Source organism: Aethina tumida, chromosome 5 (assembly GCF_024364675.1).
Source record: "Aethina tumida isolate Nest 87 chromosome 5, icAetTumi1.1, whole genome shotgun sequence".
NCBI classification, from domain to species: Eukaryota; Metazoa; Arthropoda; class Insecta; order Coleoptera; family Nitidulidae; genus Aethina; species Aethina tumida.
In genome coordinates, this window is record NC_065439.1 from 15,724,933 (window position 1) to 15,751,742 (window position 26,810).

Below are 26,810 nucleotides of genomic sequence, written 5' to 3' on the forward strand. Positions count from 1 at the left end.
TGTCCATCGTCTCTGGAATTAATTATATGAAAATAAGGCAATACTTAAATAAACAATAAAAAATGTTAGTATGTATTTTAAAGCAATTCCAACTGATTTGAAATATACAGAGTACTTTGATTCTAATAATTATTTTATTAAGTATTGTAGTCTTTGCACAAAATATTCAGTTTATTAAATTTCCTAATTAAATCAATTATACATGTTTTCAAGCTTAAAAATGTATTCAATATATTTTTTACCAAAACAAATTCACGAGAGATCTAATAAAATATTGTGATTATAATTATTAATTTATCATCTCCGGAATTAATTATATGAAAATAATATAATACTTAAATAAATAATAAAGAATGTTATTCTATAATATGCAGCAATTCCGACTGATTTAAAATATACAGAGTACTTTAATTCTAATTATTATTTTATTAGGAATTGTAATCTTTGGACAAAATATTCAGTTTATTAAATTTCAAATTTAATTAAATCAATTATACATGTTTTCCAGCTCCAGAGTCCATCGTCTCTGAAATTAATTATATGAAAATAATACAATAATTAAATAAATAATAAAGAATGTTGTTCTATAATTAAAAACAATTCTGACTGATCTAAAATATACAGAGTACTTTGATTCTAATAATTATTTTATTAAGCATTGTAGTCTTTGGACAAAATAATCAGTTTATTAAGTTTTCTAATTAAATTAATTATTTATGTTTTCAAACTTAAAAATGTATTCAATATAATATTTTACCAAAACAAATTCATGAAAGATCCATTAAAATATAGTGGTTATAATTATTAATTTATTTTGAAAAGTGACCATATGATTAGTTAAAAATTGACTATCTACTTTTTCATTTGTCCATCGTCTCTGGATTTAATTAAATGAAGATAATACAATTCAAAAGTGATTAGTTAAAATTTGCTTTTTCAGTTGACCATTGTCTCTGGAAGTAATTATACCAAAATAATACAATACTTAGATAAATAATAACAATGTTATTCTATAATTTAAAGCAATTTTGACTATAATAATCTCATTTTTCCACAATTAGTTTTTTAATGGTCTATTATTATGATTTCAATAATTTATGTTATAAATCGAAAAATTAACTCAATACAATTTTCCTCCAAACCAAAATCACAACAAGTTGATGAAAGGCACTTAAGCCATAAACGAGATTACACAGAAAACAAATTACGGCCGATCTCGTGTAAATATTTTGTAAAACTTCGAAAAAGAGAAAGCTGCTGCCAGACGCAACCGTTTAACAAACAAATTACTCATCCCGACAGACTAATTCTACATCTGCTCTCCACGAGTCAGTCCTCTAACCTAATGAATTTGTTGTTGGCGCATTTTCCACAACGGTTCAATTTTCCTCCACGGAAATAATGAGGGATTCGTGGCGCGAACGTTACGACTAGTTGCAACCCAGTTCGTACAATACCACAAATTAAAGGGCAATAAATTTTGTCGTAAAGACCCGAACGTGTTATTTGTGGTTACCTGATGCGGGGCAATTAGACGCGATACTTTCATCAAAACCGTATACTTGACGTGATGCATTAAATACGATGAAGGAGAAGGATAAAAAAAATCGTAATAATGGGACGCGTGAGAACTTGACGGAACGTTTGTTTTTCCATTCGGATCTTTCGATTAGAAATGTTGCTTTTAAAAGCTGCGAACGTGGCGGTTCGTCGTTCCGAGAAGATGGACCCGTACGAACGACAAGTGCGGCACGTACGGGACCAACGCTGTGCCAATTTAATTAGCGCGTTTCATTCATTAAAGGAAACGTACTAAAACGTTTGCGTTAATTTACTGTTCGGCATTGAGATCGGAAAATTTCTGCGGCATTTTTGGAAAATTCGTTCAACCCACAACTAATCTCGACTTTGGTGTGCTAATTTAATTAACACCCAATTTTATATTTTGATGAAAGGGACTGATTAATTTCATTACACAAGTATTTATTTCGACGGAATTTCTTCTATTTTTTACTAAAATTATGTGAAATCAATCACATTTATTTTATAGTTCTGACGAAATTGTTTACAATTTTTTATTAATTGACGAATATAAAATTTTGTGAAATAAAAATTTTAAATAAAATTATTTCCCTCCAAAATCGACTCCTTAATAATTCATTCAATTAAATTAAAATAAATTAATTACACAAATTTAACGAAAAAATTCAAAATGTTTATGAAAATTTGAAATTTAATAATATATAATTTTAAGATTTTCAGTCTAGATGAAATCATCACAATTTTTCAAAGTGACTTAAAAATTTAACGATTTTTAAATAGAAAATTCAACTTAAACATTTCAAATTATTCAATAAGATTGTAATAAAAATAAAATTTCATATTTAAAATATAAAAATTACAATAAACTCATGAACAATGGTAAAAAATTCAATTTGAATAGCGTCTTAAAAATAATTTAAAAAATAGTATGTATTTTAAATTTATAAAATTTAAAAAGAAATTTAATAAATTAAATTTATAATATTTAATAATCAATTTAAATTTAACGATTTTTGAATAGAAAATTCAACTTAAAAAATTTAAATTATTCAATAAAATTGGAATAAAAATAAAATTTCAAATTTAAAGTATAAAAATTATAATAAAATCACGAATAATGGTAAAAAATTCAAACTGAATAGCTTTTTAAAAATAATAAAAAATTAATATGTATTTTAAATTTATAAAATTTAAAAATAAATTAAATTAATAATTTAAATTTATAATATTTAATAATCACATCACTATATAATTTGAAACTTTTCAAATTGAATTAAAAATTTAACGATTTTTAAATAGAAAATTCAATTCAATAAAATTTCATATTCAAAATAATAAAAATTACAACAAAAACATGAATAATAATGGTAAAAAATTCTATTTGAATAGCTTCTTAAAAATAATATAAAAAGAAATTAAATTAAAAAAAAATTTAAGAAAGTAAATCAGTAATTTAATTATAGAAAATTTAAAAAAAATTACCTTAAAAATTAAAATTTTCAAGGTCAAGATGAAAAAAAATCATCATTTAGTTCAAAAATTTTCAATGTGAAATAAAATTTTAAATAGAAAATTCAATTTAGAATTTTTTTAAAAAATAAATGAAAAAAGTTTCAATTTCATTTTTTAATTATTTTAAAAATTCAAATTAACAAATTAAATTTTTGAGAATATTTAAAATTTTCAAGATCAAGATAAAAAAGAAAAATTTTAAAGTAAAATTAAGATTAAAATTAAAATTAGTAATAAAAATGTATAATTCTAAAATATTCAGTTAACTAATTAAATTAAAAAAAAAGTAAAATTAATAATTTAAATTTATAAAATTTAAAAAATCAAGCTTAAAATAAATTTAACGAATTTGGTTAAATTTATAATTATGTATTATTATAATTCAAAATATTTATATATATATTTCTTAATTAAAAATATATATTTTTAAAATAATAATATTTTAAAAATAAATAAATAACCTATTAAAATTAAAAAAGTAAACTTAGAAATTTTAATTTATAGATTAAATTTAAAAAAAAATTAATTTTAAAATTAAAAATTAATAATTTAAATTTACAAAATGATAGATTTATTAACTTCAAGTTAGAAATATTAAAGAAATTTATATAAATGGTGAAAATTAAATTTAAACAATTATGTTTTTTCATTAATTTCAAAATTAACATTCAGTTTAAAAAAATGTTTGAAATTATTCATGATTTTTTAATATTTGATATTTAAAATAGGAATATAAAATTTTTATCAAAAAATTATCAGAATTCTCACTAAAAATTATAAAATTTTTGAAAATTGTAAAAAAATATATTGTTTTACGAGTTTTTTTAAAAAAATATATGAAAATATAACTAAAAATATTTTTCGTTTTGTTCTGTTGCAACAAAATTAAAACTAATTAAATTAAAAATAACCAAATTGAGAAACCAGTAATTTTTTTATTTAAAAAATTTCAAAGTGAAATAGAAATTTAATGTTTTTTTTTTTAACAGAAAATTCAACTTATAAATTTGAAATTATATAAAAAAATGAAAAAAAATCCATAATTTGATATTTTAATTATTTTAAAAATTAAAATTAACAAATTAAACTTTTAGGAATATTTAAATTTTATGATAAAATATTAAAATAATCAATCAAAAATTAACTAATTAAAATTAAAAAAGCAAAATTAGCAATTTAAATTTATCGAATTTTAGAAAATTAAACTTAAGAATAAGTTTAAAACAGTAATATAAAATTTTCAGATCAATGTCATAAAACATGAAAATTCCTTTTAAAAATATATCATTTTTAAGAATAATAAAGAAAATAAAATAAATTTATAAAAAAATATTTCTATCTATCTATTTTGTTTTTGCTGGAACATTTCCATGAAAATATAATAATAATAATCATAACGGACCGGTTGATTTGAACCATCATAGTCCAAAACAAAACTATTTTGTATACAAAACACGTCAATTTTTTTGTTTAAACAACATTCCTTTTGCGAATTTCATCTTGTGCCTGTGCCGATGAAAATGTTTTGGATCAACGCCAAAGTTGTCGAGCGGTTTTGATTTCGCTTCGGTCGACAATTTAAAAAACAATACGATGCCGGAAAATGTGGATGTTGATAATTCCAGCTTCCCGGAGATACAACTTATCTGGCTTCGTGGTAAACTGGCCGTTCCAAGAAGCGCGATGGAGTTTTAATAAACCAATATAAATGTTTTCGTCTTCGGCGGCACGATTTCGTAACGTCGCTTCTGCTGGATTTGCTCATTTCCTTCGTCGGTCGAATAATATTCAATTTTTATCACGTCGCATCTTCGAATTCATAACAAACAAATTAACTTGTTTTACAAGATCCTTAAAAGTATCATTCGCAATACGATTGCATTTCGACCCAATTATTTACGTTTTAATATTCCAAGGTTTTCAATTATTTTTTTTTACATTCCTCTAATTACAACCGTACACACATGACCGTTCTTGTTTTTATGGTTTCCATTAGAATTCGAAAAACTACTACTGAGCACTAACAATTTTGCGGTTTGTCTAATTGAAACCGCCTTGCCTGCATTTTCGAACCGACGAAACAAATTGGATTTTGTTTAGCGGGTTAGCAACCTTCGGACGGTGTTTTAATGTCGAAATAATTTTGATTTAATTACGGGTTTGGCGGAGGCGAGACTCGAGAAATTATAAAACTCCGGGCACGTTAGACAAACGGACAATATTCAACGAAAACAATTTTTCAAATCCGAATTGAACACCAATTAAAAACAGTTTAACGATAAATTGCCAGAGATTATTAGTTACTTGTTAATTTTATGAATTTTTTGTTTGTTTTGCACGTTTTTAAGAAATCTTCCATGTTTAAGATGAAAATATTTAAATAATTATAAAATTTTCTACAATACAAATTACAATTTCATTAAGGAATTTATGTCATACATTGTTTTTATAATACAAATTATTAATTTCTTCTTTGGCACTCTGCTATTTCTCAATTTTTTATGAATTTTGGATTTATACCAAATTATTGATTATTATATGTACCATTATAAGTTGACAGTTATCCAGGCATAAATATTACAGGATAATTATCATTACACTCTCCAAAGTTGATGATGATTGAATAGTTTTTATTGTAAAATATATTATAATCAATAGAAAAACTTATCAGTGTGTATATGATTGAGTAATTATCAGTTGATAATTATAAAAAGATCCATTTTATACATTTTATATCCAAAAGTTTAGAACAGAAATCTCTGATAAATATCACTGATAATTGTCCTGATATTTAAACCTTGATAGTTGTCAAGTTTTCAAGAGTTTAAAACAGAGTCTGTTGATAAATATCACTGATACTTATTGTGATAATACATCTTTATATAAATAACAATTAATAATTGTCAGACCATAATTATCACAATAATTAACAATGATGGAATATACTTAATATATCTTCATATAATTATCAACTAATATTTGTCAAATCACAAATAAGTATACGTGTACTCCAAATATAACCAAAAGTTAAAAAAGAGACACCGCTGTTAAATGCCATTGATAATTGTCTTGATATTTACAACCTTGAGAACTATCAAGTTATCAATAATAATAAAAATTCAACGACCAAAGTTTTGGAAAAAAGTTCAAAATATTATATTTTTAAGTTTATGAATATAGATTTCAACTATAATCAAAAGTTAAGAACATAATAAATCTCTAATAAATATCACTGATAATTATCTTGATATTTAAACCTTGATAATCATCAAGTCATAACCAAAATTTTAAAACAGGGTCTGTTGATAAATATCACTGATAATTATTAGTTAATAATTGTCAAAGCTTAAATATTACAATAATTATTAATGATGGAATACACTTATACTTAATATATCTTCATATAATTATCAACTGTCAAAGCATAACTAAGTATACGTATATTCCAAATATAACAAAAAGTTTAAAATAGAGAACACTAGTAAATGATATTGATAATTGTCTTGATATTTACAACCTTGAGAATTATCAAGTTATCAATAATAATAAGTATTTAATGACCAAAGTTTTAAACAATATTTTAAATATTACATTTTTAAGTTTATAAATATTATTTTAACTATAACCAAGAATTTAGAACAAAAATCTTTGATAAATATCATTGATAATTGTTTTCATATTTAAACCTTAATAGTTATCAAATCATATCCAAAAGTTTAAAACAGGATCTATTGATAAATATTAGTGATATTTTTTGTGATAATTCATATTATTATCAGTTAATAATTGTCAGAGTATAAATATCACAATAATTATAAATGATGGAATAAATACGCTTATACTTAATATATCTTTATATAATTAACAGCTAATAATTGTAAAAGCATAAGTAAGTATACGTGTATTCCAAATATAACCAAAAGTTTGAATAGAGACCATTGATAAAAGGCATTGATAATTGTCTTGATATTTACAACCTTGATAATTATCAAGTTATCAATAATAAAAAGAATTTAACGATCAAAATTTTGGAAAAAATTCGAAATATTACATATTTAAGTTTATGAATATTTGTATTCCAACTATAACCAAGTTTAGAACAGAAATCTCTGATAAATATCACTGATAATTGTCTTAATATTTAAATCTTGATAGTTATCAAGTAATAACCAAAATTTTAAAACATGGTCTACTAGTAAATATCACTGATAATTATTGTGATAATACATCTTCATATAATTAACAATTAATAATTGTGGAAGCATAAATATCATAATAGTTATCAATAATGGAATACACATACACTTAATATCTTTATATAATTATTAGTTTATAATATAATTGTGAAATAAGTATATGTGTATTCTAAATATAACCAATAGTTTACGGTTAAAATTGTCAATGAAATGAAGAATTGTATTCCTAATATAACCAAGAATTTAATTCATAGATTTTTATGCCTTCATATACCTTGATAATAATCAATTGACAAATAAATTTTTCTATTGCAAATAATAATCAATATTACAGAAAATTATCGTAATATTTATACTTTGATAATTATAAATTGGTAACTATATGAAGATTATTAAGAATAAGAAAACTTTTTTTTGTTACACTGCTAATTCTGATTAATTCTTCCTCACTAAAAGTGATAGAGATTGAATGTGTCCATCTGGTTTTCCTGACTTTTCAAAACAACTAAAAATAATATTAAGAGTTTAAATAATTAACAAAATAAATTAACTCATATAAAAAATAATAATGATAGAGAAAAATATTTACATACTTCCTTGTGTATAATTTGGAATTATACACAAGCGTATATTATTCCAAAACAGGGACATAAAAAATCTGACACATAATAAATATTTATATAATTATCAATTTTTTATATTAAAAATTATGATTTAAAGAAAACATATTTTTCTAATCCAAATGAAGTGAGGTGTGAGCCAATTAAAAACAGTTTAACGTTAATTTGTCCGACGATCGGTTTTTAGTATCCGGTTACTTGTTAATTTTATGAATTTGTGCGTATTGAATTACGCGCGTTGTTTTTTTATGCAGATTTTCCACGTCTGGTAATTAAAAACATTAATTTAACGCCGCCTTGATGGTCGAAAGGTCGTCGGTAAAACGACACGACGGTTTTTTATTACGAGATTTGCGAATTTATGCAACGGCGATTTCAGTGTGCGAAAAATCGCTTTTGTTTAGGAAAAACCGGATGTTTTAAACGTAAACCAATATTCCGAACGCAAATATTATTGCTGTCGTTTTCATATATATTTAGTAGGCGGGCGAAAATATGTTATTTACGTTTTCGGGTCGGGTAAAAAAGCGTTTGTTAACTATATAAGGTTGGACTGTACTTAGATATTTATTTGCCACTTTTATGGACAGTCGAGAGATGTTAATCTCCAGACTGGGTATCTAATAATTTAAAATAAGTTATGTTGTTGCTGTTGTCTAAACTGGCACAGAGCTCTGCATAAATCTCGCTAATTATGTTACATTTGAGTCAATGATACGCGAAAACCTTCAAGTACCAAAGCGTTAAAAAATTAAAATTTGCAAATGTATTTTTGTATAATAATTATGGTATGGAAAACAGGAGGTTTTACGACGTTAATTATTCACATAGAACAGTTTTAACACAATTTACTTCGGTTGAAACAATGCGATAATTCTTGGCTTTTACTCTGAATACATAATTAAAAATGTCGACTAAACAATAATAGAATAGTCATTCATATTTATTATTCAAACTTGTGTTATATTCAAAAATAGTATTCGAAAACTCATGTGTTGTACATTCTAAAGAAATCTTGGTTAATAAAGTAGGTATAAGAAGTCTCATTAAAGAAATATTCTTCTTTATTTTAAAAAATCAATCAAAACAATATTAGGAACTTAAATAATTAGGAAAATTTGGCACAGATACACATTAATGACAAAACATTTCCTTGAGTATATTTCAAATTTTCTAACAATCTTCAAATTATCAATTGAAAGTAGCTACTTGACTATCGATTCATTAATGTAATAATAATCGTGATATTTATCTGTTTTAAATCATTAGTTAGTTATATTAAGAATACAAAAATTTATTTGTGAATTGATAATATCGAGGCATTAATACAACAATCAATGATATTTACCAACAGATTCTGCTTTAATCTCTTGGGCATGTTTGAAATATATAAGATCTTATAATTAATTCATTGACAATTTGGACTTGGTAGTTATCAAGATATATATCATCATAATTATCAGTGATAATAATTAGCGGTGTATAGTCTAAACACATGATTATACTTAGAATACAATTATTCTTAATAAATCTGTATATAATACCAATTAAGAATTATCAGAACATAAATAGCATTCTACTTTCTTGTGGTATCTATCTGTCAACTTTGTTCTAAACCAACGGTTATTTTTGGGGTATAATCTATACAATGTATCTCTCTAAATTTTTGGTTATACTTGGAATATAAACATTTTAATAGTTCTATTCGATTATCATTATTTATGCGGAGTTAGCTGATAATTACAATAATATTTATGACTAGAATTACTCAATATGGTAAAAACTGATGCAAATTTTGGTATACTCTCCAAATTTGTTAAAAAAGGTTCCAAAAACTGTTTATTTTTGATATTTAATATACCAAAGACCCATATATAATTAACAATGACATTTTTCAATGAACTTAGTTCTTGATTATATTTGAAATAAAAAAATCTTATATACAGCTATATAATTATGTATTGATAATTATAACTTTAATATATGTATTCTTAATAACACATGTTTTTTTATTTAAGGTAGATCTCTGACAATTTACAAATTATCATTTGAGAATTTCTACTTAATTATTTTATTTTATATGTTTAATATAGGTAATTTTAATAAGAGACGTTTTTTATTTGATTTAGGTCTCTGATAATCTTCAAATTATCAATTGAAAGTTACTACTTGATTATCGATTCATTAATGGAATAATAATCGTAAATGATATTTATTTGCTTTAAATCATTAGTTATATTAAGAATACAATTTTTTTTTGTGAATTGATAATTGTCAAGGCATATATATCACAACAATCAATGATATTTACAAGCAGATTCTGCTTTAATCTCTTAGACATATTTGAAATATAAACCTTCAAAGATCTTATAATTAATTCATTGACAATTTTGACTTGATAGTTATCAAGATGTATATCAACACAATTATCAGTGATATTTATTAGCAGTGTATATTCTAAACTCATGATTATACTTCGATTATAATTATTCTTAATAAATCTATATAAAATATCAATTGAGAATTATCAGAACATAAATAGCACTCTACTTCCCTGTGGTATCTATCAGTCAACTTTATTCTAAACCAATGGTTATTTTCGGGGTATAATCCATACAATGTATCTGTAATATAAATATTTTTAATAGTTCTATTCGATTATCATTATTTATGCGGAGTTAGCTGATAATTACGATAATATTTATGACTAGAATTAATAAATTTGGCAAAACTAATGAACATTTTGGTATACACCCCAAATTTGTTGAAAAAGTTCATCCAAAAACTGTTTATGTTTGATATTTAATATACCAAAGACCCATATATAATTATCAATGACATTTTTCAATGAACTTAATTCTTGATTATATTTGAAATAAAAAATCTTATATACAGCTATATAATTATGTATTGATAATTATAACTTTAATATATGTATTCTTAATAACACATGTTTTTTATTTAACGTAGATCTCTGACAATTTACAAATTATCAATTAAAAATTACTACTTAAAATTTAAAAATTCATAAATAACATGCTAATCACAGTGATATCTATCTGTTCTAAATCAAGAGTTATATTGGGAATACAAAAATTTAATAATATAATATAATTAGAATTGGTAATTATCAAGGTATAAATATCACAATAATTATCAATGATATTTATCAACAGATTCTGTTTTAATCTTTTGTGTACATTTAGAATATAAATCTTCAAAGACCTTATAATGAATTCATTGTCAGTTTTGACTTGACAATTATCAATATTTAAATATCAACACAATTATCAGTCATATTTATTAGCGGTGTATTTCTAAATTCATAGTTATACTTGGAATACAATTATTTTTAATAAATCTTCATTTAAAATCTATTGAGAATTATCAGAACATAAATACCACTCTACTTTCCCGTAGTATCTATCAATCAGTCAACTTTGTTCTAAGTCAACGGTTATATTTGGTATTATATAATCTATACAATATATCTATTCAAAACTCTTGGTTATACTTAGAATACAAACATTTTTAATAAATCTATTCGATTATAATTATTTATGCGGAGTTAGCTGATAATTACGTTTGCTGATTTTGATAATTGTTAAAAAAGGTTCCAAAAACTGATTATTTTTAATATTTAATATACCAAAGACCCATATATAATTATCAATGACATTTTAAATAAACTTAGTCCTTGTTTATATTTGAAATAAAAAATCTTATATACAGTTATATAATTATGCATTGACAATTATAACAATTATAATATATGTATTTTTAATAACACTTTAATGTAGATCTCTGACAATTTACAAATTATCAATTGAAAATTATTACTTAAAATTTAAAAATTCATAAATATCATGCTAATTATAGTAATATTTATCTATTCTAAATCAATAGTTATATTGAGAATACAAAAATTTATTTGAGAATTGATAATTATCAAGGTATAAATATTACAATAATTATCAATGATATTTATAAACAGATTCTGTTTTAATCTTTTATATACATTTAGAACATATATCTTCAAAGACCTTATAATTAATTCATTGACAGTTTTGACTTGACAAGTATCAATGTTTAAATATCAACACAATTTTCAGTGATATTTATTAGCGGTGTATATTCTAAATTCTTGGTTATATTTGGAATATCAATTGAGTATCTATCAGTCAACTTTGTTCTAAGCCAACGGTTATATTTGATATTATATAATCTATACAATATATCAGTTCTAAACTCTTAGTTATACTTAGAATACAAACAGTTTTAATGGATCTATTCGATTATCATTATTTATGCGGAGTTAGCTGATAATTATGTTTGTTGATTTTTTATTTGATAATTGTTAAAAAAAGGATCCAAAAACTGATTGATTATTATTGATATTTAATATACCAAAACCCATATATAATTATCAATGACATTTTAAATGAACTTAGTCCTTGGTTATATTTGAAACAAGAAATTTTATATACAGTTACATAATTATTAATTGATAATTATTAAAGCATAAATATTACTCTAGACAGAGTATAGCTATTAAGAGTTATTTATTTAACTTCAATTATTAAGTTATTAAGCCACAAACGTTTAAAGTCACAATTTGCAAAATACTCGATAATAACTTAATTAATGTGTTTAAGTCATATTAATTTAATTTGCTGAATAACATTGTGTCTGTTTCATCTGAAAACAATTCTTGCCATCATCCAACACCAAACCTTGATCTTGTAAAATTAATTGTCGCACGCGAACCGTGGAAAATACTCGCTGGAGATTGATCTAATTTTTTTCAATCGATTCCGCTTGATTGGATCACGTAGTGTTACAACATATGCACGTGTGTTTTTACCCACTTTTTTCCATTTTGTGTTTCGTCCTTGCAACGGTTTCACAGTCGCCAGGATTCAAGCTTCATTTATTTAATTTCGATCGTTGTTTATGTGTCGAAATTAACTCTCGGTTTAATTGTTATACGTGCGGCCATGGCTAGCAGAGTCCGGTGGGTCTGGTTTTCGAATCGAACACCTGTACCGCTTGTGTGCCTAGACAAATTTGTAAAGGGAACAGCTCGAATGGAAAATATCGAATTGCTCGAAACATTCTTGGTTCGACAGGTAATTTGGAACGCCGCTGCGGCCACTTTCGTAAAAAGCGGCGCACAAGTATCGTTGGCTGAACAACCCTTAATCTAACACGCATCCTGCTGGCCAAACGGTGCGTGAACGGCGGTTTTCGCCAACAACAGAAACGTTCGGCAGTTGTTGCAGGAAGTCGGTACAGGTGTCGGGTAACGACACACACACCACAGGCCTTGAGAATCGTCGTTACGAATTGAGGAAGATGCAAATCGGTGCGCCACAACCAGAATACATAGCCCGGAGACCATCGAAAAAATCCGTCTATAATTTATTACGTTAGAATTTTTTAATCGTCGAAAATTATAGGGCTTAAGCGGTAGTGGAGGTAGCACGTGCTCACCCGTCAAACAATCCGGATTCCGTTGTTTCGTGTACGGAACGGGCGAAAATTGTCCGGGGAATTGACCCGTTTCACATGTAACTCAAGACAATTGCCGTTGCACACACATGTAATAATAAAAAAAAAAAACAAAACGTTTACTGTGTAAGTGTAATTGAGCGCGATTAAAAACAATTATTCGAGTAATTGAGTCTCGCCAACCCTGTTTGATGAATAGGTGGAAGTGCTCAAGGTGCGATTAGTACTGGTCACGACGGTTTTTTTATATACACAGTGTCTGCTTTAAGAAGGTCACTTTAATGTATCTTTGTTATTGAATTGTGTGTTTTGTTATAATGGAACAACTGAAAATGTATCATATTTCTTCCATCTGGTTTCTTTGCACCCTCTTGAAGCTGACACGAATCTGATTCGAATTAGGTACAATGTTTCTGGTACAAAGTAAAAACGTGAGTTTTTTGAATATTTGATTAGTTTCTTCAAGATTGTCGGTACTTTTGAACAAAATAAGAAGTAGTACTACGAAGAATGCACTAAAAGTAAACCGTGTATTGAATTATGTTAGTCAGGTAAACGTATAAAACGTAAACTTTTCTGTAAGACATATATATATATATCTGTAAGATACTACAATGGCAATGGAATATTACTAATAATAATACTAATTTCATCACTTACGAGAGGAGGACAAAGCAAGAATTTTGTATATATGAATGTTATACAACATATATTTTTTAGTATTAATAAATATGCCTCATTAAGAAATAAAAAAAATATAAAATTTTCCTAAATATTTCTTTATACCAAAAAACACATATTTCTAAACTTCTTATTAATCAATACTAATTATAAATTGATAATTATCAAGGCTTAAATATCAAGATAATAACCACTGATATTTATCAGCAAACCCTAGTCGAAACTCTTGGTTATATTTGGAATAGAAAGTTTCTTAATAAATCTTTATATAGACCCTAATTGATAATTATTAAGGCATAAATATCACGATAATTTTCAGTAATATTTATTGGAGAATCCTGTTCTAAACATATGGTTATATTTGTAATAAAAAAATTCTTAAAATTTTATTATAACTTAAAATTACTAATGTAGCTAGATATAAATATCACAATTGTTAGTGATAATTATTGGAGAATAAAGTTCTAAACACTTGTTTATGTTTGGGGTATAAAAGTATTATATAATACTAATTGATAATTATCAAGGCATAAATATCGCGATAATTTTCAGTGATAGTTATTAGAGAATCCTGTTTTAAACTTTTGGTTTATATTTAGAATATAAAAATTCTTAAAATCTCTATTTATTTAAAAATTGATAATTATCAAGGTCAAATATCACGATAATTTTCAGTGACATTTATTTGCAACCTCTGGTTTAATTTTTTAATCATATTTGGAAATTTTTAATATATTTTATATAAATGTAAATTAATAATTATCAAGGCATAAATAATAATAAATATCACGCTAATTTTCAGTGATATTAATATTATTAACGGACAATGTTCCAAATGATTAGTTATATAAGTTGATTATTATCAAGGAATAAATAACTTGATAATTTTCAGTGATATTTGTTTGCGAACCCTGATCTAAACTCTTATTTATATTCGGAATATAAAATTGTCAGTAATTAATTTTTGTAACTATAAATTGTCAAGTATATATATAAATATCACGATAATTTTAAGTGATATTTATTAGTCAACTCTGTTATAAAGTCTTAGTTATATTTGGAATATAAAAATTCGTAATATACCTTCATATAATTACAAATTGATAAATATAAAAGCACAATTATCACGATAATTTTTAGTGATATATATCAGCGTAACCTGTTTTAAACTTTTGCATATATTAGGAATACAATCATTCTTAAAAGAGCTTTAAATAATAATCAAAGTGTAACTATTATAAATTTCATTGATATTTTCAGTGATATTTATTAAAGAATCCTGTATTTAGTTGTATTTGGAATATAAAAATTCTTAAAATATTTATATATTTAAAAATTGACAATTATTAAGGACAAATTTTCAATATTCATTTACAACCTCCGGTTTAATTTTTAGCCATATTTGGCATATAAAATTTATTAATATATTTTATATAATTGTAAATTAATAATTATCAAGGCACAAATATCACGATAATTTTAAGTGATATTAATTATATTAACGGACACTGTTCTAAATTCTTAGTTATATTTGAAATATATTTTTTTAGTAAATTCTAATTATAAGTAGATTATTATCAAAGAATAAATATCATGATAATTTTCAGTGATATTTATTAACGAATCCTGATCTAAACTTTTAGAAATATAAAATTTTTAGTAATTGATTTTTGTAATTATAAATTGTGATATTTATTAGTGAACTTTCTTGTAAACTCTTGGTTATATTTGGAATATAAAAATTCATAAATAAATTGATAAATATAAAAGAATAATTATCACGATAATTTTTAGTGATATATATTAGCGAAGCCTGTTTTAAACTCTTGCATATATTAGGAATACAATCATTCTTAGAAAAGCTTTAAATAATAATCAAAGTGTAACTATTATAAATTTTACTAATATTTTCAGTCTAATGACCAGGTTTGATTGACAATTTAAAAATTATTTGTAAACCCTTACATGATAATTTAATTATAATTGCCAAGGATAAACATCACAATTATTGTCAGGGATATTTATCAACGAGTTAAGCTAAATGCTTAATTATTTCCAGTTTTTCCAATAAGAGATAACGTTGAGTATCTATTTGAAATTAGATTTAACAGATACATAACAATAATTTTGAGGAACTCCATTTTCAACAACTCAAAAATAAAGACGTATTAAAGTAGCCCCCTTATAAATACACACACTGTATACTTTGCTACACACAACACTTTTAGTACGTACTTTCAAATGCCTGAAATACTTGTGCTGTATTGATACTTTTTCTTCTGTGAGATTAAAGAAAGCAAACACGTTGATTGTTTCACATACAAACTTGTTGATATATCTAATAATGAATTGAAGTTTATAGTGATTAAACTGTCGAGAGAGCCAATAAACCGGATGCAAAAATCTATAATGATTTACGATCCGTTTAGCATAATGGGATAAAATTCCGTTGCATCTTGTCAATTAAACGATAAAGTTGAACGTTGCAATTTTGTTGTTTCAACGCACTAAAAACGACAAACTGTAAATTTCATTCGTTCAAAAAAATCCAAAAATATCAATACGATCTTATAATTCCCCTCAGGTAAACAACATCCTTTAATCTCGCATACATTTTTATGCACTTGTCAAACACATACATCGATCGATTTTCTTCCCGAATAGGGTCTTTCAGGTAGGAACATCTGTCCGCTGGCGGTACCGTTAAGGTTTCTAAGCATTTTTACCTACACATTCGCAAAACGTTTCGCTGAGCCGTCTACCGTTATGTTATGTGACTATATTGAGAATTTTTGAGCGACTTGCATACAAAACGCATGTTGCCGCATTGAATTTATGATTTCATGACGCACATTTTTGCCTACAAGATAAACAAATCGGTCTAGTACCGTGTCTAATTATTGTAATTTCAGATAACCGACGATAAGATACGTAAAATCAATACTGAATTGAATGATGAGAGTAATTTAGTAACTGTGTTTGGACACTTCGTCACATCTTTTGTTCAAACAGGGGTATCCTTGGACGGCACCCAAAAAATAATAAATTTTCTATTGATGTAAATTAAATCGTAAATGATAGAGTTTTTGTATTACTCATACATATAACTCAGTGAGAGGAATTGTTTTGTGGTGCATAAAAAAGAACCTCGCTTTGATTAAAATCGTGGATTCTAGAAAATTACAGTGTGTTGCACAAATTGTAAATGACTGACAAAAAGCAATTTATCATGTTTCACTCGCAAATTATTTACTAGAAGGTTTTTTATTATTATAAATTATTCATTTGTGCAAATTATGCTAAATTAATCAAAATTAATATTCATATCTGCAAACACTCGTTTTAGTAATTCATTGATGAGAGTTTACAATTAATTCAATGACAGTAGCGTGTTTTTAATTGAATATTTTAATGAAATTCTAAAAAAATATCACAAAACAACGACACAAAAGAGATAAACAACAATCATAAATCAGCTACAAAATAAAACCATCCACACCCATAAACACACGCTAATTTTTTTAGTACCCATTGATTTATTTACACCATCAATGCAAAAACGGCAGAAAAAAAACCAAAAACTGTTCTTATAAGGCAAGAACGCTATCAGTGTTCGACGTGTTACAAGGATTACATAAATTATATTATTCAAACGATGTCAACTAATTATGCATGGAAACGGTCATAAATAATCGTTCGAACATTATCGTCGATCGACCTACATTCCGGAAGGTTTTTCTAATTTTCCAGACTTTGCGATGAATTCACCAGCCGGATGTTCGCAATTTTTTTACCTTCAATCACCCACGCAAAGTGCCTGCCGTTGTGGGTATGCAACCCCATCGAACGTGCGTGTTATGTTAGTTGCCTATATTAGTAGTAGTTGTAACTTACCTCAGAAGAATGGTCAAATGAATGTCGTGACTGAACTTGTCCAAAGCGGTGGTACCATCTACTCTGACCGCGTTCACCTTGTCCCTTAGGGACTGCGAGGTGCTGATGGGAGCGTGTCTCTCCTTCAGGATTTCGTAGATGTTGGGCTGTCGCAAGAACGCCACAACTTTGTCGTTGTAGGCGACAGGGAGTTCTGGCATCGGACTGGGATTCGTCACGAAGCTAGCCGACCTCGGTGGAGGTTTTGGAGCCTGTAAATATATTAATATACATTTAGCCCGTGAAATAAAAAAAAAACAAAACAATTTTTAGTAATAGGGTGCAGACTTACTTCTATGGACATTCTCCTGGAGTAGCTTAAAGTCTCGGTCGGTACTCGAGGATCCATATAAGTGGTACGTTTGTTAGTATGGTCAATAAAGAATTGCTGTGCGTGTGTCAGGAAAGTTAGTAGGTTAGTAACTTGTTAAACGGTAAATGTATATTACTTACTTTATCGTTCCTGTCTTTCTTTGTGTCCCAGCCGACTGGTAAGTCCAAAGAGGGATCAGCAAATAAGTTAACGAGTGCCACCAAATCTTTGTTATGCTGGTACTTTTCAAACATAAGGGGATCCCTACGAATTCTGACAATCATGTGTTTTAAAGTCGAATTTTTGTTGTATAAAGATAAGGCTTCCTATAACAACAATATTATGTCAATTACTAACACCAATAAGTATTCAAGCAAATCGTACTTGGTTCATGTGAAGAACGGTGAAAAAATCCGGCCTGGTTAACAACTTACAACCAGGTGCGGTACTATTGTCCAGTTGGTCCAGCCTGTTGGAACTGATGGTCCTTCGTATACTTTGGTACCGTCTGTCCAATTGCCGTCTGTGTTGCTCCGCCCCAATGCCACTAACTCCAGGCAAAGCCGAGCAACCCGGTCTCGTCCAAGACGTCGTTCTGGTCGCGTGGTCGATGTAAAACACCCTTCCGTGACTATCCATCCTCGCTTCCCAAGCTTTATATAAACATAACAATGAGTAAGACAATAAAACAGTACGAACGAGTTATACTTACATGGTGGAAGTGGATTCTCATGTTCCCCAGGCAGTTCCGGTACCGCCAGTATCCTATGGCCTCGTTCGGGTATGGACGGAAGTCTGGCGGTACTCAACCTTTGCAATGGCAATGGAACACCACCGCTCGCACCCTCCGCCTCCGCATTCCTCGGTCTCAAAGTCAAGCTCGTTTTGCTGATCAGATCGTTACTCCTCACTTCGGGACTTCGCGTGTCTATGTTCCTCAGCTCAGACATAGCAATGATGCTGAGGTGTGGATTGTCCTTGGCCTGGTTCGCCGCCGCCTCACCTTCCGAGGCGCCGTTGCAGCTAGACCAGTCCAACGTTTCGATTGGTCGGATGTCCGCCTGTTTTACCTCGGGCGGCGGCAGTATTTCCTGGCCCTCCAACGGGAAGTCCGGATACGCGTCGCCTTTTAAGTTTGGCGGCTTCAACTCCGTGTTGTACCGGGCTTTCCTGGAATGATGGGTCGGAGTTGGGGGACAGACGGGAGTGGCGCAGGTTAGGCCGGCGACTCTCGCCAACGCCTTGGGATGGGGACGAATTACGGCCGGGTTCTTTGCCGCAATCGCTTTTCTTTGGTGTAACGGAGTTTGGGGAACGTTCGAGCAGCACGCCTCTTCCGGTGACTGGTCCTCGGACTCCGGTGTCCTGGTCAGAGGTTTGTGCGGTTTTAAGGTCAAACTCTCGTTGACTTCGCCGTCGACCACGTCGGCGGACGAACTGCTTTGCGTGGAAATGGAACTTTGACTATCCTTGTTTTCTAAGGGTAGGTGAGGAGGGAACTGAGCATCTGCTTTACTCAGCACCGTCGTCACGTAGTTGTCACTTCCGATTTTCTTACTGTTATCTAAAAATGCGGCTTTAATCTTATGTGTTGGAGTGGCGTTAACGTCTACGTCCGAAAGAGAGCTGGCAGTGGAAGCTGTGCTGTACGACTTGTAGTCTTCATCGGTGTCGATTAGTTCGAAGCCGAACGTGTCCTCCAGCTTTTGCATGGCCCTTGGTTTGTTCTGCCTGTGGACTGGAGGCTTGAAACTATCGCTCAAAGCGTGCGATCGCTCTAAAGGTCTATGTAGCGTGCGCGGAGGCAATGGTGGAGCGTTTTCGGCAAAATCCATGCAAGTTATGTCTTTGGTTTCGTCGTCCGTCGGACTATAAGCCGTCCAGATTTGGTAGTACTCTTTGTTCGGCGACTTGGCTTTGGAGCGGATCTTTTTCTTGGTACCACCTATTGATTCTGTGCTCTCCGAGGTTATCATACCATTGAGCTGTTTTTTCTTGACACCTGACAAGATTTGATCCTTGTCGGCGTTGAGGTCTTCAACTGAACCGGGGCTTTTGAGGTGTGGCATATCAGGCTCGTCCTGGAAGGCGTCGTTCTCGATACCATTGTATTTGTTCTTCTGCTTGACTTTGATCAGTTTTTTGAGTTTATCACTGGGTCGTTTGATGATTAGTTTGTCGCTTTGAGCTAGGTAATCCAACGTTCCTCCATCGTAGTAGCGAAAGCACAACAGCTTTTCGCAGTCTGCAAAACAGTAAAAAGATTAAAATTTGAAGTTAAGATTTGATGGTGTTGTTACCATTATGCTGGGGGATGTCCAGAAGCCACATCGTGCTTTGTTCCTGACCATTAACCTCTTGTCTAGCGAGACACTCTTCCACACAATTGCTATCTGTAAAAGGAAACTACGATTAGCTCCAAATAAATTTATAAAAACAGGCAAATTAAAATTCCAAGAAATTTTAGTTTGAAACTGATAATGTCGGAAACCACATCATTAATCGGTTGAATTTCTTGTAAATTCCAACATCTGGACCACAACGCGGAAAATTTTAAATAAACCATACCACACCAAATTTAGACGGCCACACCACAAAATCGCAACAGTCATCGACTATTCCGATAATCGAAAGGAATAAAAAATTGTATACGGGTAATTAATGCATATCCTGTTACATAAATTGATAAATTGCAAAAATTGCACGTAACACTCTCACGATATATTGCGCCGCGACAGAGCGAAACGCCGTGCGATTCCACTCATTTTTCCAAACAAAGCAACAACGGTCCCGGAAACTATTTCGCAGTGAGAAATGCGATTTCATGCTTTTACGATGTGACCTAGAAATAACTGTGTTTGTTCTTTTGCAATAACAGAAATATGAAATATTTGCAAATTATTTATTTTCATATAATAAAATATCACTTGTCACTTTTATACCTCCCATTCAGAAAAGTTTCTTGTTCTCTGAAGTACATATATACGAAAATTATTTATTACTGATAAATTATGTCCAAATGGATAGTATTTTGTTTGTTTCTTACCTTACACAAATAAATAAGAAATTCAAAACCCTTTTTAGAGTAAACAGCCCCTAGAACTAAAGTATATAATGCCAAAAGGCAGTTGCCATGTTCTAGAATCTTCCGATAGACCACCAACGTGACCAAGGACCCTGTATAGTTAGGATTGTTTCTTTTTGTAAATGTTGGTGTAAGTGGGTGCTTCTAATATAGTGTTCATTCAATTTAAAAAATTTCAAAATTTTAAATTAAATTCGATTGTATCTTATTTTTATTGTTGATTTTTGATAATGATTACTCTTTAAAACTGACAAATTTTTGAAAATTATTATTTTTTTTATATTGACATAACAATAACAATTAATTTTATGATTTTTTTAAATTCAAAAACATCTAGATATATAGTATAGTATTATATTTATTCAATTTTGCATTTTTATTTTGTTTTTTTTTTTTTCATTTTGAATAATTTCAAAATCTTGAATTGTATTTTCTATGTAAAAATTACAATTACAGTTATTTATTTTTATTGGCGATTATTGATAATTTTTAAGAAAAAAAAAGAATTGAAAAATGTGGAAAAGAACCTCTGAAAATTTGAAAAATTTATATTTTTACAATTTGAATAATACCCAATTTTATTTTATAAGTTTTCAAATTTTTCCAAAATTTAAACTATAAAATTTCATATTTTTATTATTGATTATAATATTTTTTAATTGACTTTTAAAATGTTTTCTATTTTTATTTTTATAAAATTTAAATAATATATAATTTTTAATTTATTTTAAAAATTTTTATAATTTATTATATTTATTGTTGATTTTCCATAATTTTTACCTTTAATTGACCTTTAAAATAAATAAATAAATAAATAAATAAACAAATAAATGAATAAATGAATAAAGAATAAATGAATAAATGAATAAATGAATAAATGAATAAATGAATAAATGAATAAATGAATAAATGAATAAATGAATAAATGAATAAATGAATAAATAAATAAATAAATAAATAAATAAATAAATGAATAAATGAATAAATGAATAAATGAATAAATGAATAAATGAATAAATGAATAAATGAATAAATGAATAAATGAATAAATGAATAAATGAATAAATGAATAAATGAATAAATGAATAAATGAATAAATGAATAAATGAATAAATGAATAAATGAATAAATGAATAAATGAATAAATGAATAAATGAATAAATGAATAAATGAATAAGTGAATAAGTGAATAAATGAGTAAATGAGTAAATGAGTAAATGAGTAAATGAATAAATGAATAAATGAATAAATGAATAAATGAATAAATGAATAAATGAATAAATAAATAAATGAATAAATGAATAAATGAATAAATGAATAAATGAATAAATAAATTGAAAAAATAAATGATCTATTATCGCATTTTTATTTTCCCAATTTAAATAACTCTTAATTTTAATTTGATGTTCTATTTATTAAATATTCAAATTTGTCTAAAATTTAAATATTTCTTTTTATCATTTATTTTTTATATTTATTACAACTAAGTAGAACAATTAATTTATGGAAAAAGCACATTCTATATTAAAGAATCATAATTCGGAAATATTTTGATATTAAAAAATATCTAAAAATTTTAATGTTTTACAAAATTTTGAATTTCTATTTTTAAATTTACTCCGCTTTAATAATTTCAAAATTTTAATTAAATATTCTAATTAAATATTGTAAATTTTAAATAAATTTCCTATTTTTATCGTTTTATTTTTGATAATTATCCTTACTTAATTTAAAAATGTCAATTCTTTGTCTTATAATTTTCATAACAGTTTATGAAGAAAACCACACGTTACTATAAAGAACCATAATAAAAATAATAAAAATGGATTTATTCTAAGAAATTTTTATTTCTGAATGGAATTATCCACCTCTGAAAAAGAAATCGGAGTATAAAGACTCCAGGTTTAAATAAAACAGAGCACGACAATAGAAATATGGCGACTTTGTAGAAAGCGATAGTTTAAATAAAGAAATAACGGAAATGTGTAATTTAATAAACTAAACTTGTTCATTGCATACCTTCTAAACTGTCAACCCAGAAATCGGTACCACCTTTTCCACATAGAATGGCATCATAATAGCGTACAGGCACAAAGTGAACCGATTAATGAAAATCCGCCGAGCGACAGGAACTGTTATCCGGGAAACGTGAGTCAGATTACTCGAACCGATCGGTACCGGTCCGAAACGGTGCGGTTTTTCGGAACCAACTCGCATTCCGAATGGTCCGCTCTTCCGGTACCGGATGTGGGACGTTCCCGTTCACAATGGAATCTCGAAACCGGGGGAGCCGGCACGCTACCGAGAAACCTCGATTTTATCGGTGTTTACGAGACGGAACAACCGTGACAGGTTTGTCACTGTTAAATTAATTGTCTGTCTGTTCACTATTCACTTGTTACTGGTTATCTGTTTAAAATTAACACCTAATTTTTGTCAAAATCGGGTTTAAAATTTAAGTGTTACAGGTCTGTGAAATTAAAAAGTTCTCCTAAATCATCAAAGTAGACCTTTTCACCAATTTTTGAGCAGTTTAATTAATTTTATTTAATAAAAATTACTATAAAATTTCCTTAGAAATAGATCAAAAATCAACTACACAAAATTTTTAAGATGTTAAAATTTCAAAATCCAAGAAGAAAATTATTTTTTAATTCCACATTTTGAGTTTGTTAAAGTATTTTTTGCTATAACATTTTTTAACATTTTTTTATAAAATACTTAAAATTTTATTTTTAATTTTAATATTGTAATATGTTTGTCAGTTGTAAATTATGTGTGTTCATGATAATATAATATTTTTTTAAATCCATGTAAACAATTAAACTGTCAAAATTTCAAAATTCAAGAAAGAAAAATATCTTTTTAATTGCATATTTTATGTTTCTATAAAGTACTTTTTCCTGTAAAATATTTTAAAGATAATATTCAATGTTCAATGAGTGAATATTCCTAATCTTTTTTAAGTCCTTGTAAATTTTTAAACTGTCAAAATTTCAAAACCCAAGAAAGAACATTATTTTTTAATTGCACATTTTATATTTGTCTAAAATATTTTTCTTATAATATATTTTAGGGCTTATATTATTTTTTAAACTGCAGTAAAACAATCTCAAAAAAAATTTTTGTACAATACTTCAAATTTTAATTTTTAATTTTAATATTGTAATATGTTTGTCAGGTGTAAATTATGTGTGTTAAGGATAATATAATATTTTTTTAAATCCATGTAAACTTTTAAACTGCCAAAATTTCAAAACTCAAGAAAGAAAATTATTTTTTTAATTGCGTATTTTATGTTTCTATAAAGTACTTTTTCCTGTAATATATTTTAAAGATTATATTATTTTATAAACTGCAGTAAAAAAAATTTAATTTTAATATTGTGTACTATTTGTCAGTTGTAAATTACGTGTTCAATGATTAGAGTGAATATTCCTAATATTTTTTTAAATCCATGTAAATTTTTAAACAGTCAAAATTTCAAACCCCAAAAAAGAGAATTATTTTTTAATTGCATATTTTATATTTGTCTGAAATTTTTTCCTATAATATATTTTAGGGATTATATTATTTTTTAAACTGCAGTAAACCAATCTCAAAAAAATTTTTATAAAATACTTCAATTTTAATTTTTAATTTGAATATTGTAATCTGTTTGTCAGTTGTAAATTATGTGTGTTAATGATAATATAGTATTTTTTTAAATTCATGTAAACTTTTAAACTATCAAAATTTCAAAACCCAAGAAAGAAAATTAGTTTTTAATTGCACATTTTATGTTTGTCTAAAATATTTTTCCTAAAACAATCTCAAAAAAATTTTTATAAAATACTTCAAATTTTAATTTTAATATTGTAATCTGTTTGTCAGTCGTAAATTATGTGTGTTAATGATAATATATTTTTTTAAATCCATGTAAACTTTTAAACTGTCAAAATTTCAAAACTCAAGAAAGAAAATTATTTTTTAATTGCACATTTTATGTTTCTATAAAGTATTTTTTCTATAATATATTTTAAAGATATTATTTTTTAATCTGCAGTAAAAAAAATTAATTTTAATATTGTAGACTATTGTATATTACGTGTTCAATGATTAGAGTGAATATTCCTAATATTTTTTTTAAATGTCAAAATTTTTAAACCCAAAAAGAAAATTATTTTTTAATTACATATTTTATGTTTATCTAAAATATTTTTCCTATAATATATTTTAAGTATAGTAAACTGCAGGTTGAGGTTTATTTTTTAAAGTGTATAAATTTATTTTATTTTTAATCTAAAAATAATTTTATATTATTTAGAATATTTATAGACACCAAATCAGTTTTACTCTATCTCATGAAATGGAATAACTCCAATCAACAAATTTGGACACCCCGTATGTTATACGAGAATTTCCTTAAAAATGGGCCACCAAAACCAATCGCAACGAATTTTAATTATTCAAAAGAACCACGTGAAATTTCCGAATGTCCCGTTTTCGAGGAAAAGTGCGATCCCATTCACGCGGCCGAAACATGAATGAATCGTAAGCCGGCGTGAGTGAGGGGGGGGGAAAGGCCCCCACGAAACCGGCCACGAAAACTGAATGAAACGTATCGAGGCCACACGCACTCGTCGCCGCGCTCGTCCCTCACCATGTGCGGCTCCTCGTCTCGTCGCATCGCGATCGCCACGTTTGCGTTCGCATTCACACCTTGGCTTGGCGTTTTTATTTTTATTCTTATTAGCGTCGTCGGTATTTTACGGGACCGTAACGAGAGCGCGAGTGCGTTGGTAAAATTGCGCACGTGTTCTTATCGGTTAAGGAACTTTCTGGTTGTTTCGGTTGCACGTTATCTTGGTCAGTTGTGGTTTTAGATGGATAAATTGCGTCTTAAAAAGTTTTAAAAAATAACTGAAATTGTTTTAAATTTCAATATTTACGATTAATATCTGATTTGAATATGTAAATGTGCAAGTAAAAATAAACAAACAGAAATTGAATTTTGTTATAATATATAATTTTATTGTATTAATTTCTACTTTAATTAGTTTATTACATCATTCTAATTTAAAAAATGATATAAAAAATTCGAAAAATTTTAATGTGTAATAAAAAAATACAATTACAATTTAAAAATAAACTATAACATTAATTTTTTTTTTTTGTAAATCTCAATTTTTTTCATAATTTTAGTATTTTATTACTTTCAAATATAATATTGAGAGATTCTGAATTTTTTCTAAAATTTCGCAAATAAAACGCAAATGTAAATGTGCAAGTAAAAATAAACAAACAGAAATTGAATTTTGTTATAATATATAATTTTATTGTATTAATTTCTACTTTAATTAGTTTATTACATCATTCTAATTTAAAAAATGATATAAAAAATTCGAAAAATTTTAATGTGTAATAAAAAAATACAA

At 27.1% G+C, this 26,810-nt stretch overlaps 1 protein-coding gene across 3 annotated transcripts in view; it reads right to left on the minus strand.

Annotated features, from left to right (window-relative positions):
• Positions 1 to 26,810, minus strand: part of LOC109601732 (E3 ubiquitin-protein ligase HECW2-like) — a 121,594-nt gene that overhangs the window by 25,501 nt on the left and 69,283 nt on the right. For 2 of the 3 annotated variants that reach the window (XM_049967186.1, XM_049967188.1), the window contains exons 2-7: positions 20,609 to 20,701; positions 19,021 to 20,553; positions 18,693 to 18,961; positions 18,449 to 18,634; positions 18,288 to 18,383; positions 17,957 to 18,207 (exon numbers count right to left, since the gene is read on the minus strand). In XM_049967186.1, the coding sequence (XP_049823143.1) occupies positions 17,957 to 18,207; positions 18,288 to 18,383; positions 18,449 to 18,634; positions 18,693 to 18,961; positions 19,021 to 20,553; positions 20,609 to 20,701 (2,428 nt within the window). The remainder of the gene's footprint in view (positions 1 to 17,956; positions 18,208 to 18,287; positions 18,384 to 18,448; positions 18,635 to 18,692; positions 18,962 to 19,020; positions 20,554 to 20,608; positions 20,702 to 26,810) is intronic. The other variant, XM_049967187.1, reaches the window with a different exon arrangement.